Source organism: Argopecten irradians, chromosome 3, assembly GCF_041381155.1.
Source record: "Argopecten irradians isolate NY chromosome 3, Ai_NY, whole genome shotgun sequence".
NCBI classification, from domain to species: Eukaryota; Metazoa; Mollusca; class Bivalvia; order Pectinida; family Pectinidae; genus Argopecten; species Argopecten irradians.
Window position 1 is genome coordinate 66339256 of NC_091136.1, and position 18867 is coordinate 66358122.

Consider the following 18867-nt stretch of genomic DNA (forward strand, 5'->3'; position numbering starts at 1 on the left):
TACAGTCTCTGACATCATATATCTACATACAGGCACAGTCTCTGACATCACATATCTACAGGTACAGTCTCTGACATCACATATCTACAGGTACAGTCTCTGACATCACATATCTACAGGTACAGTCTCTGACATCATATATCTACAGGTACAGTCTCTGACCATCACATATCTACATACAGGTACAGTCTCTGACATCACATATCTACAGGTACAGTCTCTGACATCACATATCTACAGGTACACTCTCTGACATCACATATCTACATACAGGTACAGTCTCTGACATACATATCTACAGGTACAGTCTCTGACATCATATATCTACATACAGGTACAGTCTCTGACATCACATATCTACATACAGGTACAGTCTCTGACATCACATATCTACATACAGGTACAGTCTCTGACATCATATATCTACATACAGGTACAGTCTCTGACATCACATATCTACATACAGGTAACAGTCTCTGACATCATATATCTACATACAGGTACAGTCTCTGACATCACATATCTACAGGTACAGTCTCTGACATCATATATCTACATACAGGTACAGTCTCTGACATCACATATCTACATACAGGTACAGTTCTCTACATCATATATATACAGTACATCTCTGACATCAATATCTACAGGTACAGTCTCTGACATCACATATCTACAGGTACAGTCTCTGACATCATACTATCTACAGGTACAGTCTCTGACATCATATATTCTACAGGTACAGTCTCTGACATCATATATCTACATACAGGTACAGTCTCTGACATCATATATCTACATACAGGTACAGTCTCTGACATCACATATCTACATACAGGTACAGTCTCTGACATCACATATCTACATACAGGTACAGTCTCTGACATCATATATCTACATACAGGTACAGTCTCTGACATCACATATCTACAGGTACAGTCTCTGACATCATATATCTACATACAGGTACAGTCTCTGACATCACATATCTACAGGTACAGTCTCTGACATCATATATCTACAGGTACAGTCTCTGACATCATATATCTACAGGTACAGTCTCTGACATCACATATCTACATACAGGTACAGTCTCTGACATCATATATCTACATACAGGTACAGTCTCTGACATCATATATCTACAGGTACAGTCTCTGACATCACATATCTACAGGTACAGTCTCTGACATCATATATCTACATACAGGTACAGTCTCTGACATCATATATCTACATACAGGTACAGTCTCTGACATCACATATCTACATACAGGTACAGTCTCTGACATCATATATCTACATACAGGTACAGTCTCTGACATCACATATCTACATACAGGTACAGTCTCTGACATCACATATCTACATACAGGTACAGTCTCTGACATCACATATATACTACAGGTACAGTCTCTGACATCATATATCTACATACAGGTACAGTCTCTGACATCACATATCTACAGGTACAGTCTCTGACATCACATATCTACATACAGGTACAGTCTCTGACATCACATATCTACAGGCACAGTCTCTGACATCACATTTCTACATACAGGTACAGTCTCTGACATCACATATCTACAGGTACAGTCTCTGACATCATATATCTACATACAGGTACAGTCTCTGACATTATCTATCTACAGGTACAGTCTCTGACATCATATATCTACATACAGGTACAGTCTCTGACATCATATATCTACATACAGGTACAGTCTCTGACATCACATATCTACATACAGGTACAGTCTCTGACATCATATATCTACATACAGGTACAGTCTCTGACATCACATATCTACATACAGGTACAGTCTCTGACATCATATATCTACATACAGGTACAGTCTCTGACATCACATATCTACAGGTACAGTCTCTGACATCATATATCTACATACAGGTACAGTCTCTGACATCACATATCTACATACAGGTACAGTCTCTGACATCATATATCTACATACAGGTACAGTCTCTGACATCACATATCTACATACAGGTACAGTCTCTGACATCATATATCTACATACAGGTACAGTCTCTGACATCACATATCTACAGGTACAGTCTCTGACATCATATATCTACAGGTACAGTCTCTGACATCACATATCTACATACAGGTACAGTCTCTGACATCATATATCTACATACAGGTACAGTCTCTGACATCACATATCAACAGCTCTCTGACATCATTATCATACAGGTACAGTCTACAGGACAGTCTCTGACATCAATATCTACATACAGGTACAGCTCTCTGACATCAATATCTACATACGGTACAGTCTCTGACATCACATAATACAGGTACAGTCTCTGACATCACATATCTACACAGGTACAGTCTCTGACATCACATATCTACATACAGGTACAGTCTCTGACATCACTATCTACATACAGGTACAGTCTCTGACATCAATATCTACATACAGGTACAGTCTCTGACATCATATATCTACAGGTACAGTCTCTGACATCACATATCTACATACAGGTACAGTCTCTGACATCATATCTACATACAGGTACAGTCTCTGACATCACATATCTACATACAGGTACAGTCTCTGACATCATATATCTACATACAGGTACAGTCTCTGACATCACATATCTACATACAGGTACAGTCTCTGACATCATATATCTACATACAGGTACAGTCTCTGACATCACATATCTACAGGTACAGTCTCTGACATCATATATCTACAGGTACAGTCTCTGACATCATATATCTACAGGTACAGTCTCTGACATCATATATCTACATACAGGTACAGTCTCTGACATCACATATCTACATACAGGTACAGTCTCTGACATCATATATCTACAGGTACAGTCTCTGACATCACATATCTACATACAGGTACAGTCTCTGACATCACATATCTACATACAGGTACAGTCTCTGACATCACATATCTATCTACATTCTATACAGTACAGTCTCTGACATCACATATCTACAGGTACAGTCTCTGACATCATATACTACATACAGGTACAGTCTCTGACATCACATATCTACATACAGGTACAGTCTCTGACATCACATATCTACAGGTACAGTCTCTGACATCACATATCTACATACAGGTACAGTCTCTGACATCACATACTACATACAGGTACAGTCTCTGACATCACATATCTACATACAGGTACAGTCTCTGACATCAATATTACTACAGGTACAGTCTCTGACATCACATATCTACATACAGGTACAGTCTCTGACATCTATACATACAGGTACAGTCTCTGACATCAATATCTACATACAGGTACAGTCTCTGACATCATATATCTACATACAGGTACAGTCTCTGACATCACATATCTACATACAGGTACAGTCTCTGACATCATATATCTACATACAGGTACAGTCTCTGACATCACATATCATACAGGTACAGTCTCTGACATACATATATCTACTACAGGTACAGTCTCTGACATCACATATCTTACAGGTACAGTCTCTGACATCACATATCTACATACAGGTACAGTCTCTGACATCAATATCTACAGGTACAGTCTCTGACATCACATATCTACAGTACAGTCTCTGACATCAATATCTACATACAGGTACAGTCTCTGACATCACATATCTACAGGTACAGTCTCTGACATCAATATCTACATACAGGTACAGTCTCTGACATCACATATCTACATACAGGTACAGTCTCTGACATCAATTCTATTACAGGTACAGTCTCTGACATCATATATCTACAGGTACAGTCTCTGACATCATATATCTACATACAGGTACAGTCTCTGACATCACATATCTACATACAGGTACAGTCTCTGACATCATATATCTACATACAGGTACAGTCTCTGACATCACATATCTACATACAGGTACAGTCTCTGACATCATATATCTACATACAGGTACAGTCTCTGACATCACATATCTACAGGTACAGTCTCTGACATCATATATCTACAGGTACAGTCTCTGACATCATATATCTACAGGTACAGTCTCTGACATCACATATCTACAGGTACAGTCTCTGACATCATATATCTACATACAGGTACAGTCTCTGACATCACATATCTACATACAGGTACAGTCTCTGACATCATATATCTACATACAGGTACAGTCTCTGACATCACATATCTACATACAGGTACAGTCTCTGACATCACATATCTACATACAGGTACAGTCTCTGACATCACATATCTACATACAGGTACAGTCTCTGACATCACATATCTACAGGTACAGTCTCTGACATCATATATCTACATACAGGTACAGTCTCTGACATCATATATCTACATACAGGTACAGTCTCTGACATCACATATCTACATACAGGTACAGTCTCTGACATCATATATCTACATACAGGTACAGTCTCTGACATCACATATCTACATACAGGTACAGTCTCTGACATCACATATCTACATACAGGTACAGTCTCTGACATCATATATCTACATACAGGTACAGTCTCTGACATCACATATCTACAGGTACAGTCTCTGACATCACATATCTACATACAGGTACAGTCTCTGACATCATATATCTACATACAGGTACAGTCTCTGACATCACATATCTACAGGTACAGTCTCTGACATCATATATCTACATACAGGTACAGTCTCTGACATCACATATCTACAGGTACAGTCTCTGACATCACATATCTACAGGTACAGTCTCTGACATCATATATCTACAGGTACAGTCTCTGACATCACATATCTACATACAGGTACAGTCTCTGACATCACATATCTACAGGTACAGTCTCTGACATCACATATCTACATACAGGTACAGTCTCTGACATCACATATCTACATACAGGTACAGTCTCTGACATCATATATCTACATACAGGTACAGTCTCTGACATCACATATCTACAGGTACAGTCTCTGACATCATATATCTACATACAGGTACAGTCTCTGACATCACATATCTACATACAGGTACAGTCTCTGACAGTCTACAGGACATCATGATATCTACATACAGGCACAGTCTCTGACATCACATATCTACAGGTACAGTCTCTGACATCACATATCTACAGGTACAGTCTCTGACATCATATATCTACAGGTACAGTCTCTGACATCATATATCTACATACAGGTACAGTCTCTGACATCACATATCTACAGGTACAGTCTCTGACATCACATATCTACAGGTACAGTCTCTGACATCATATATCTACATACAGGTACAGTCTCTGACATCACATATCTACATACAGGTACAGTCTCTGACATCATATATCTACATACAGGTACAGTCTCTGACATCACATATCTACATACAGGTACAGTCTCTGACATCATATATCTACATACAGGTACAGTCTCTGACATCACATATCTACAGGTACAGTCTCTGACATCAATATCTACATACAGGTACAGTCTCTGACATCACATATCTACATACAGGTACAGTCTCTGACATCAATATCTACATACAGGTACAGTCTCTGACATCATATATACTACAGGTACAGTCTCTGACATCATATACATACATACAGGTACAGTCTCTGACATCACATATCTACATACAGGTACAGTCTCTGACATCATATATCTACATACAGGTACAGTCTCTGACATCATATATCTACATACAGGTACAGTCTCTGACATCATATATCTACATACAGGTACAGTCTCTGACATCATATATCTACAGGTACAGTCTCTGACATCACATATCTACAGGTACAGTCTCTGACATCAATATCTACATACAGGTACAGTCTCTGACATCACATATCTCATTACAGGTACAGTCTCTGACATCATATATCTACATACAGGTACAGTCTCTGACATCACATATCTACATACAGGTACAGTCTCTGACATCACATATCTACATACAGGTACAGTCTCTGACATCACATATCTATACAGGTACAGTCTCTGACATCACATATCTACAGGTACAGTCTCTGACATCACATATCTACAGGTACAGTCTCTGACATCATATATCTACAGGTACAGTCTCTGACATCATATATCTACAGGTACAGTCTCTGACATCACATATCTACATACAGGTACAGTCTCTGACATCATATATCTACATACAGTACAGTCTCTGACATCATATATCTACATACAGGTACAGTCTCTGACATCACATATCTACATACAGGTACAGTCTCTGACATCACATATCTACAGGTACAGTCTCTGACATCATATATCTACAGGTACAGTCTCTGACATCATATATCTACAGGTACAGTCTCTGACATCACATATCTACATACAGGTACAGTCTCTGACATCACATATCTACATACAGGTACAGTCTCTGACATCATATATCTACAGGTACAGTCTCTGACATCACATATCTACAGGTACAGTCTCTGACATCACATATCTACAGGTACAGTCTCTGACATCACATATCTACATACAGGTACAGTCTCTGACATCATATATCTACATACAGGTACAGTCTCTGACATCATATATCTACAGGTACAGTCTCTGACATCACATATCTACAGGTACAGTCTCTGACATCATATATCTACATACAGGTACAGTCTCTGACATCATATATCTACATGTACATCTCTCTGACATCACATATCTACATACAGGTACATCTCTCTGACATCATATATCTACAGGTACAGTCTCTGACATCATATATCTACAGGTACAGTCTCTGACATCATATATCTACATACAGGGACAGTCTCTGACATCACATATCTACATACAGGTACAGTCTCTGACATCACATATCTACATACAGGTACATCTCTCTGACATCACATATCTACAGGTACAGTCTCTGACATCATATATCTACATACAGGTACAGTCTCTGACATCACATATCTACATACAGGTACATCTCTCTGACATCATATACATGTATCTACAGGTACAGTCTCTGACATCATATATCTACATACAGGTACAGTCTCTGACATCACATATCTACAGGTACAGTCTCTGACATCATTATCAGATATGATGTCACATATGTCCTCTCTTCATGCCATGGTGAATATACATACCAAGATAATATACATGTATATTCTGAAACTTTTCAATTAATGTGATTATATCTACATGAAACCTGAGCAGAAACTGCACTACCTAGTAAACAAACAACAATATATACATGTATAAGTGAGTAATACACATCTGAAGTAGGGTGGGAAATAATTTGATACCTCAGATGTGATCTGCATGATTCTGATGTACTGAAGTGGTAGAAATATGAAAAAGTGATAGTCTGCAAAATTCTTCACCTGGTTTGTAATGCCAAGTAATGTTCTGAATATAAGTTCATTGTTTCTTTTCTGAAGAAATTTGGATATTTACCTCTAATTCCCCTATTGGGCCCCACTCTTTCTCCTCCAGGGGGGTCAAAGCCAAAATTTATACGAATTCTGTTAACCCCAAGGATGTTTCTGGCCAAATTTGGTTACAATCCATGCAGAACTCTAGGACAAGTAGCAATTTATAGGATTTACCTCTATTTCCCCAATTGGGCCCCATCCCTCCTGCCCCAAGGGGGTCAGAGCCAAAATTTATACAAGTTCTGTTCCCCTTCCCCCAAGGATGTTTGTGGCCAAATTTGGTTACAATCCATGCAGAACTCTAGGACAAGTAGCAATTTATAGGATTTACCTCTATTACCCCTATTGGGCCCCGCCCCTCCTGCCCCCAGGGGGTCAGAGCCAAAATTTATACAAGTTCTGTTCCCCTTCCCCCAAGGATGTTTGTGGCCAAATTTGGTTACAATCCATGCAGAACTCTAGGATAAGTAGCGATTTATAGGATTTACCTCTATTTCCCCTATTGGGCCCCGCCCCTCCTGCCCCCGGGGGGTCAGAGCCAAAATTTATACAGGTTCTGTTCCCCTTCCCCCAAGGATGTTTCTGGCCAAATTTGGTTACAATCCATGCAGAACTCTAGGACAAGTAGCGATTTATAGGATTTACCTCTATTACCCCTATTGGGCCCTGCCCCTCCTGCCCCCTGGGGGTCAGAGCCAAAATTTATACAAGTTCTGTTCCCCTTCCCCCAAGGATGTTTCTGGCCAAATTTGGTTACAATCCATCCAGAACTCTATGACTAGTAGCGATTTAAAGGAAATGTTGACGGACGGACGACGGACGGACGGACGACGGACGGACGGACGGACGACGGACGGACGGACGGACGGACGACGGACGCCGCGCCATGACATATTCTGATGTACTGAAGTGGTAGAAATATGAAAAAGTGATAGTCTGCAAAATTCTTTACTAGCAAGACTTGCTTCCCTCCTATAACCAACTTAATTCCATCTCTGATTCCTCAAATCAAATCTGGATCTACACTTGTCATAAAATCCCCCACTCTCCGACCCCCAAACTGTCCCCCTCTACTGATACCAAATCCTAGAGGCTGGTTTTGACCACTGATTATACTTTTTACAATATAAGAACACTATATGCCAGAATAAACATGTGTCAATGGCTGTGTCAATACCAGGTGATAACTGTAAATAATTGTACCTTTTGACCTATATTAGGGTATATATCAGTGTAAACCCCATATAAACCTCCAGGTAAAACAGCAGTAGACAGGTACATACACAAACCCTCATGGTCTGTATAGAGATACATATCAAATTATTACAATAGTGTACTTATAGTATATTAGTCGTGAATATGATTCAGACACAACACATTGCTGGACCTGAAGTATACCATGTCAGATTAACCATCGTTTGTGTAATTAGTAAACCAGTAAAGCCAAGAGTTTACAAATGTATTGTGACAATTGTATACAGTATACCAAAATCCTCCTAATTAATATTATGACCTGTGAATAAAGCAACAATTTCTACAAACTGAAGGCTCACAGCACATACAATAACAAACTAGAAATGTCATCCAGGATGCGAATGGATAATACATTTCTCATTTTGTTCTCCAAAACTAAGCTATATCTTAAAATAGCCTTGACGGAAATAACTGGTGGTAATTCCTTAGCAAACTTTAAGTGGGTCAATTGGTTTACAAGTGCCAGGTATTTGGCAATTACCTGACCCTTGATCCTGGCCCTGCATATATGGCTGAAGTGACAACAATTACCTGGTCAGGACACACTGTGGCTGTAATCTCTGGACATATCACCGGCAGGTGTGTACAGGTGCATCAGTGTACATGTGTCATTGTACAGGTGTCTTTGTACAGGTGTTTCAGTATACAGGTGTGTCATTATACATGTGTGTCAGTGTACATGTGTGTCAGTGTACAGGTATGTCAAATGTATAGGTGTGTCAAATGTACAGGTGTGTCAGTGTACATGTGTGTCAAATGTACAGGTGTGTTAAATGTACAGGTGTGTCAAATGTACAGGTGTGTCATTGTATAGGTGTGTCAATGTACACATGTGTCAGTATACAGGCATGTCATTGTACAGTATACAGGTGTGTCATTATACTTGTGTATCAAGTGTACATGTGTGTCAAGTGCACAGGGGTGTCAAGTGTACAGATGTGTCAATTAATTGTACAGGTGTGTCAAGTGTACAGGGGTGTCAAGTGTACAGGGGTGTCAAGTGTACAGGTCAGTCGTGTCATTGTACAGGCATGTCAGTCTTAGACATGACAGCTGTATAATGTAACATAAAACATGGACATGGCCATTCAAAAAGGTGCATTATGCACATCATTTATACCACTGTAATCAATAAGTCAATGGCTAACCCATACCCCACTCCATGGCCATACACAAAACTCTGTATATAACCATTGTATTTGTCATCCTTCAAAACCCATGTGAAGCAATACCTGGTTATTTTACCATGGCAACCAAATTTGTAAATCTACACAAGACCCCCAACATTACTAGAAAGTTTCATTGAAAGCTAAATCGATCGATCAGTAGCTGATGAGGATTTGTCCAGGGAAGATTTGCAGACCACAGCCAGACATTCAGACAAAGTGATCCAAATGGACCCCCCCCCCTAGCTCCCCACCCTCAATTTCCAACTTTGTTAATCTTAAAATATTCCACTTAGTTCACTTAAAGTTGTATTTCTGGTAATTTTCATTGTAACGATATGTCGCTTTAATATTTGATATTTGAACATGGACATGTAACTTAATGATTAAGCTCCCCAAAACCATATGTCAGCCTGTAAGAGAGCCGAAATCTAGGGATCATATATTCCTGGTTTTGAATAAAACGCCTTCAATCACCGCCATGTTCAGTACCTTCGGGTTTTGTCGGAATTCCGAATCGTATCACGTGACTGACATCCACACGTCCTGCACGTGGTGATCAAGGTAACTAGCGTAAGCGCACATGTGTTTGTTTACGTTTTCCTTCTGGCTAAAATGAGCAAATCGTGCTGGTACATGTATATGTATGTCCACAGATCTAGAGCGAGTATTTGAAACATCCAATACAAGCAATGACGTAATTCAATATTGTGTGTATCAAATATTGTAATGAGCGAGAATTAATTTCTTTGTAAATCCAGTTTGCTGAGGTCGACCACAAATTTTGTTTATGAAAAATTGTTGACATTTTCTCTTGGTTTTACAACTCTCGTGTTACTTCGAGATTGTCGCGACGACGTTCGGAAGAGTTCGGAATGATTCGGCATCTTTCGAGCCTCTTTTCCACGTGTACACGTTAAAAAGATTTTATACATTTATAATTAAAAATACTTCCAGTGCTGTAACTTTATAAAAAGTGGTAAAATTAGAAAGTTTTAAACTCAGACAGACGGCGAAAAATATGTATAACACTTAAACAGTTTTCATTACGACAAAAAGAGCGAAAGTGATAGACCATACAACTTTAAAGTTCAGCACATTTATTAATAATCATTTTCAACTTTGAAATACATTTTTGTTTCACTTGTTTGAATAAACAATATATGGCTGTATGTATTCCCATACTACCACGGAAGGAAATACTAAATACTTCAATGTATGTTCAAATGATTTAATTGTTTCTAATTGTGAATACCTTAACTATAATCAAATGTAAATTTATAATTCTTAAGCATTCCAACCTGTCACTTACATACCAGAATGATACATATATTTCAAAGAAATTAAATGAAATTATGATAAATTTTAAAGTGAATGCGAACTATCTGAGAACTCGCATATGAATTGAATTACTTAAAAAAAATCTGAAAAAACTTTAACTCTTGATCTAGTTTACAGGAAAACAAATTCTTCAAAAGATGTTTACACATTCATTAAATTTAATAAAGCTTATATATATTTACACCAGCTTATTTCTAATTTCATGAGTGTTTTCTATCTTAATTCATTACTGAAAAACTTAAATTTTGTTATTTTTACACCACACATTCCTGTCTAGGATATGTCAAGCCTTGGAACTATAAAGACCTTGAGATGGTGATCATGGTTATAACTACAATGTTTTGGTTGTCTGTGCAGACATTTGGAGCTCCTGAAAATTTCAGAAATGTTTTTATTTTCTCTTTGAGGCATTAATTAGTACCCAACTCAATATCCACAGAGAGATAGTATAGGGTCCCTGGTTTATATTGATGAAGGGATTAACAGCCCTGAATATTAATAGTTTAACAGCTTCATCTCCTGGGTTTGAATCCCAATCTGTATCAACTGTCAAATTTACTTCCTTTCCTACACTATATCAGAAACATTTATATATATAAACATGTATATGGTTCTGACTATATAAATAACCACAAACAATACTCTCAAAATAACAAGCATAATTCTGAAATAATCTATATCTTACATACACGCTATAGTTCATACAATATTCCTTACAATTAGCACAACATCATCAATGTATACTGAAATTTAGCTTTTATATAAACTCATATATATAGCCTGTACCTACCAGTATATATATACAAATATCTGACTAGGGTTATCTTTCAAATTTTAATATAGATCTAATGCATTATTTGACATTAATGATCAGATAGATATACCCATCAAAATTGAATATGGTGTACATACTATATATACATGAGTCCCTAACATGATACATTATTACAGTAGTCTTTAAATTTGACTTCCTTCTAAAAAAGAAATACTGAAATATTAGGGAACTAAGACCAATTAAATTGTATATTGTATACATAGGATATTTATAATGCGTCAGTTAACTGATTTACCAGGCCTGACATGATCCATACCCTAATGTATGATAACATACAAACTGACCAGACAGCTATCAATATTCTCTAGAGGGTCAACCTCAACTGTCGTGTCCAGCTATATGTTTCCTAGAGTCGTCAACCTCAACTGCCCTGTCCAGCTATGTTCCCTAGAGTGTCAACCTGTCCTCAGCTACCTGTCCAGTTAACAGCACACCCCCCCCCCCCCCACCACCACCACCACCACCACTTCCTGTGTTTATAACACCTACCCCAAGTCCCCTACCTGTCCAGTTAACAGCACACAACCCCCACCCCCACCCCCCCGCCCCCGTCCCCCTACCTGTCCAGTTAACAGCACAACCCCAACCCCCCCCGGCCACCTCCTGTGTTTATAACACCTACCCCAAGTCCCCTACCTGTCCTTACTGCCCAAAGTAACGTGGCTAACACCCCAGGTTGTGACTAGATATGAGAAGTACCTATTACCTGATGATTGACAGTTATTTCCATCAGCAACAACTTACCTGTAATGGCCCAGTGCTAATTACCCAGACAAAACAAAGATCAGTCGTACTACATTATCTTTGATCCAACAACCCCACTAACTAATTTACACATGGTCACATCCATAACATTATATTGTACATGTAAACTATTTGTCGAGGATTTCAATGATTTTTACCAAACCAATATCTTTATTACATATAAAAGACAACAGAAATACACTTATTACTGTATTTTAAATGTAATCCATTGAGTTACAACTATAATGAAGAGAATACATTTTTTTGTACATTGCTGTGCTATGAGTCTATAATGACTGTTGTTGACAAACTTTGAATTTGACTCATGCACTAGAGTACATACTACAGCACAAATGTTTGTTCTGATGGGAACACACACATAAGCACTATAGGTTTGCATTGTTCCTCTCAGACCGTTCTGAGTTCTGTCACAGGTATAATTCTACCCAGATGTTGGGGTATGTCCTGTCTACAAGATTTAGCCAGCTGTTCTATGTGTAATAAATACACAGACTGATAGTCCTATTGATAACCTGTCCACATATTACACCTGCAGTCACAACACAGATAATTCAGTCAAAAGTCAAAACTACAGTAATCAGTTCAAACCTACAGTGATTTTCTGACTCATTAATGTCAGGGTCCTGTACCTTTTGAATGTGGGAAACACTACATAGCATCTTTCTAATTAAAACATGTATATTTTAGAGAGTATTTCTTAATTTTGGAAAATATTTAAATGAAATTGGGAAAGCACAGGAAAATTTTAGGTAAGGGAATTTGAAGGGGCCTTAATTTATTTGGACCCAAATGATATTGTATCTAAAAAAATCTCTTATCCATTTTAGCTAATTAATTAAACAATACAATATGTTTTTCAGAGATAGGATCATAGATGGGCTAAAAAGTTTTGCATCTAGTTTTTATATATTTTTACTTATAAATATTCAACATATCAGACAAGAATATAACAAGTATATTTCTGTCACAATGTCTTGTCAAAAGTCATTTGAGTCATGTTGACATTAACATTTTACATGACCATAGAGATATATATACAAGTTTGCATAAATCTAATTATACCTTTATGTGTATCAAATATACACACTGGTTCAATAGTGGACCACCTAAAGTAACAATCTGGAATGCAGCTAGTTTGTGTGTAACTTGAATGACAATTTAGCCATTTAAAAAAAACATAAAAGCATCACAAAGTATTTGAGTTAAAAAGTTATGCAATTATTGATATGAAAAAAGACTGAAATAAAATCAAGAAATGTCAGTCAATGGCTTTTAATTTGTTCTTGGTATCCACACAAAAGACCTTTAAGAAGAAAATATCAAAAACAGATTGTGTATAATCTATAGATCTTTTAAAATGATAGTGTTTACATTTACAATATGACAGTTTGTAGCTTATTTTAATACTGATTCCCATTTTCAGAAATGCCACTATCACCAGAAAGTGGGACTAATCAATGGTACTTAGGATTTCTACTAAAGTGGATCTAGACTGATAGTGACCAGTTACTTTACGAAATTTACTTAAGTTAGGTCTTATAAACAAGTAACAGGTAACTAATCTTGTCGGATTGTTTACATTCAATGGCGCGAGAAAGAACTGAAGAATGGTTAAAAATCACCAGTCAAAAAATCTGTTACTCAAAGACGGGTTATTTTTGGAATATTTTTCTAAAAGACGAATCATGTAGTTGGTAAAGATGTGCTAACCGATTCAAAGTTATTCAAGAATTAGAGATCGCTGAGCAGATGCACTTGACTGCAAGACTCGAGAGTCCCATACTCGAGCCGCGGGACCGGCCTGTGTTTACACTTACCCGCTGGTTGATCGGTGTAATCCTGCTTCGTCTCTTCACAGACGGTGATTTTATTATTTTCCGTGTTTTATCCATGGCACATTTTCACTGAAAAATAGACATCCCGACGAATGATGATAACCCCTCACACCTTCGTCGACTGTGTCTTCTCGTTTGAATCAGAAACCATGCTACGTCAACTAGACTCTTGTAAGCTTCGACACGATTGGTCGATTCGCTGTCATTGACAGTACTGCATCTCGTATTTTTAGGTATCTATTTTGCTCCTGCTATTAAATCGAAGTGTCATGTGTATTTCAGAATGCCAAATATAATCTAATTCACTAATATACTTGAAATGATAACTTAAATAAGAAAGGATCCATCGATATCACACCTGTACAAGTTCCTTCCGCTAATCGTAAGTGACCTTTCAAAATAGTTCAGGTCAAACTTTTTGAGGTCAAGGGGCTACATACGGGGTGACTGAATAGCAATGATTGCTACGCCGTACGTAATATTAAGTCTGGGAAAAAACAATGATGAACAAACATTTATGAAATGAAAGTTACACCAAAAATGAAAGTTTAATAAAATCATGTCACTTAATTAAAATATTTTTTTTTCTTTTCACCAGGTAACGTGACGCTACCCAAAATGGGAACATTTTTAATGCGATACAGAATTTTCCGTTTACCATCTAAACCATCAATAACTGTCCTGAACAAAAATTAAGGTGCGGAATACTAACTGTGAAGATGTCATTTTCTTTCCAGTTGCTTTAATATCTGTAAACGAAAATAATAAAATTGTGAAAAAATCCGGGAAACGTCGTGCGACAACCCTAAAAACACCATATATATTTTAAAACAAGAAAAAACAAATGTACAATGGGATATTTTTGACAGATATGTGACTTATATAAACTAAAAAATGTTTGAGCTTTCCTTAAATGAATTCCGACATTTTTTATGATGTCTATACATTTTGTAATCAAACCATATTTAGGAGGTGAACATTCCATTTTGGGTACTCGAACCTGCTGAAACACGGGGCTAGACCGAGCATGCTTCAAGCTCTCTATTTCAAAATATATGCACTGCTGACAAGTAAACAAATCATGAAATTAAAACTGAAGGTTATGGCAAGCCAACATGACATTTATTCAAAGAGCAATGTCGATCCTTAATTTCAATGCATATATAAGATATCTTGAATACGATATAAGATATCTGATATAGTATATATATATATATGTGAGTCATAAATATATAGTATATGAAGTAAAAACGGTATAAATCTAGTATATTAATAATCCGAAATAAAAGGCCAAAATAAATTCAAAGTAAAATCAAAATCATTTCTATGGAATATATATTCAGCCACTATAGGGCCTTCTTAAGTCCAAAATAACACTAACACAGTATATATGAGATATCTCATATAATATATAATATATGGGATATTTCATATATAAGATATCTCATATATATATAAGATATCTTATATAATTCGATTAAATACGGGATAGACCTTGTTCCTTCAATAAATATTAAATTGGCTTGCTATAGAAGGCATCTATTTGTGGAAAGTTAAAAGAAAAACCTGGATTTATGCACACATTAGAAATTGTTCACATAACAGTTATCATCAAAAAGTGTTCCAATTTGGGTAGCGTCACCTTAAGTATTTTAAGGTTTTGGGCACGTTTTACCGAATTTTGAATGAACTTGGACAATGAAAGTAATTAACGCAAAAGCTCACACTGTACCCGATTTATAGTGTATTAGATCAACGCTAGGCACATCGTTTTTTTAGAACAGAACGGGTAACGTTAGCCTATTTCATAAATACAATTTTAGATAATTTCATATTGATATAGGCTACTTACGTTTTGGCTGGCACTTATCACAAACGGCTCGCGTATGTCTCGTGCTTTTAACATACAACAAAATATGTTCATATAAAAGTGATTTTTATTACAGTTTGTAGGGATGCACGAGTTATCCTTCTTCGATCTTACTATCAAAAAAGGTAACGTTATACAGTAATTTGTTACCTGTCACGCACTCAGGAAATATTTGTGTTATCTAGAGAATATGGAGTTTAGAAAAGATCTAAAAAAAACCTTCAAAACAATTGAGGCCAGAAACTGGTTACTTGTGACGCGTACGTAGCATCCTCGCTACTCCAGGGGTTACTATCCACCCCAGTAGTACTAAAGGCAACAGGGCATACAGGTAATGTAGTCATTTGATGTAAATCAAAAGAATCGAAAAGGATACCGTGATTGACTGTGTGGCCTTGAAGTTGGATTAAGATTTAGTTAAAGTTTAAGGGTTTAACGTACCTTGGCTTCTACAGGCCTGTGGTTTGTGTCATCCCGTCAAATTGATGACGAAGATCCGCCTCATTGGCAAGATTTTGTAGCACATTTCAAAAACTTGGGGAACATAAGCAACTGTCAGGATCCAGAATTTAAACAGGAAATCTAATTGAAACTTACTCAGTTGAAAGAGCAATTCCATCAGAACGATATTACGGATAGAGCTATAACAATAAGAGAAATAGAGATGTTATCAAGCCCATAAAGAAAATAAAATCGGTTGGACCCGATTCTATATCCAATGAAATTATAAAATATTCTATAAATGTTATGATTCCTTCATTAGCAAAGTGTTTTAACGCAATTCTAAGCTGTGGTTGCTATCCTAATTCCTGGAATAAATCGTACCTTATTCCTGTTTTCAAATCTGGTGATGCAGATCTCCCTATTATTACAGAGGCAAAAATATTCAATTCAATTTTGAATAATAGAATTACTGTCTTTATGCAAGATATGATATATCCAAATTTATTTGGTTTTCGGAAAAATAGTAGAACTACTGATGCTTTATTTACTCACAAGCGAAAAGTGAATGCTTGCTTTGTTGACTTTAACAAAGCTTTTGATAGCGCTTGGAGAACAGGTTTACTATATAAACTTGCCGAACAAGGTATCGGTAAAATATTTTCAATATAATATGCGACATGTATGAAAAAAACACAATCCTCAATTAAATTCAAAACGTTTACGACGGACTATTTTGATATTGTCAGAGGGGTAAGACAAGGAGACAGTTTAAGTCCTACACTTTTTAATATGTATATAAACGACTTATCAAGTATTCTAAAGTACGACCCACTCAAACTAGGAGATGTAGAAGTAGGTAGCTTATCTTTTGCAGATGATTTAGTGATTTTATCTGAGAGTCCAGAAGGGTTACAAAAATCAATAACCGAGCTCGAAAGCTACCGCGCAAAGTGGCAGCTATCAATAAATACAACAAAAACGAAAACGACGGTTTTCCGAATGAGAAGCACCACTAAAAACAAATGTTTTAAAGTTAAACCATTTCTTTTTAATGGCAAAGAAATTGAACAAGTCAATGAGTATAAATATTTGTGTACAAAATTATGTGATAACGGAAAATTTTCGCTTGCTGCTAAGGAACTTTGCGCGAAAAGTAACTAGGTTTTATTCTCAATTAAACAATACCTTAACGGAATAGCTGATATACCCATATGGCTATGGAAAAAGTTATTCAATTCCCTAGTCAGACCAGTTTTGACGTATAACTCTGAAATTTGGTATGCTGATTATTATCGCAAGATAGCAAATGCCAGTAAAAGAGCTTGCTCGAACAAAAGACATCAACGTCCTGGTGAAAGAAGCACTGGCTGTCAGTAAAATACACAGGGACCTGGCACGAAAATTTTTAACCAATAGTATACATATATATTATAGTAATGTATCTATTATGATACTATAATATATGTATACCGTTAGTTTAAAAAAAGTCGTGCCAGGTCCCTGTGGTAAAATATACATGCAAATGGAACGTATTCTTGGTTTTCCTATGTTTCTAACACCATAAAGAAAAAATAAGATTTCTTATAACTTTGAAAATGCCAATCCTGGAAGGACGTTTAAACGTAATCTGAAACTATTATTCAAGAAATCGATACAAGGTACATTCAAAGCCATTTTTACAACTAAGATAAATAATTCAGATAACTGTTGTAAAAGTTTTTTGTATAGTAAATTTAAACTTAAGCATTGATGTTACTATTTTTTAACTTCATCCGGTTATGAAAGAAATTTTGTTTGCAAACTGTGTGAATCCGCGTAGCGGATTTATTTCATAACCCGATGAAGTGTGATCCAACCAAGTAGTCGCCCCTTATCTACTAAAATGTTAGCCCGAGATACTCTGGCCCTGACACCAGACTTAGACATTATGACAGATAGATGTCTGGTGTAGGAC

General features: G+C 36.8%; 1 protein-coding gene across 1 annotated transcript in view; it reads right to left on the reverse strand.

Moving 5' to 3' along the window:
* Positions 1-15007, reverse strand: part of LOC138319799 (mitogen-activated protein kinase-binding protein 1-like) — a 173989-nt gene extending 158982 nt beyond the window's left edge. The window contains exon 1 of the mRNA XM_069262932.1: positions 14582-15007. Coding sequence (XP_069119033.1) covers positions 14582-14656 — 75 coding nt within the window. The 5' untranslated portion in view covers positions 14657-15007. The remainder of the gene's footprint in view (positions 1-14581) is intronic.
* Positions 15008-18867: the final 3860 nt, after the last annotated feature.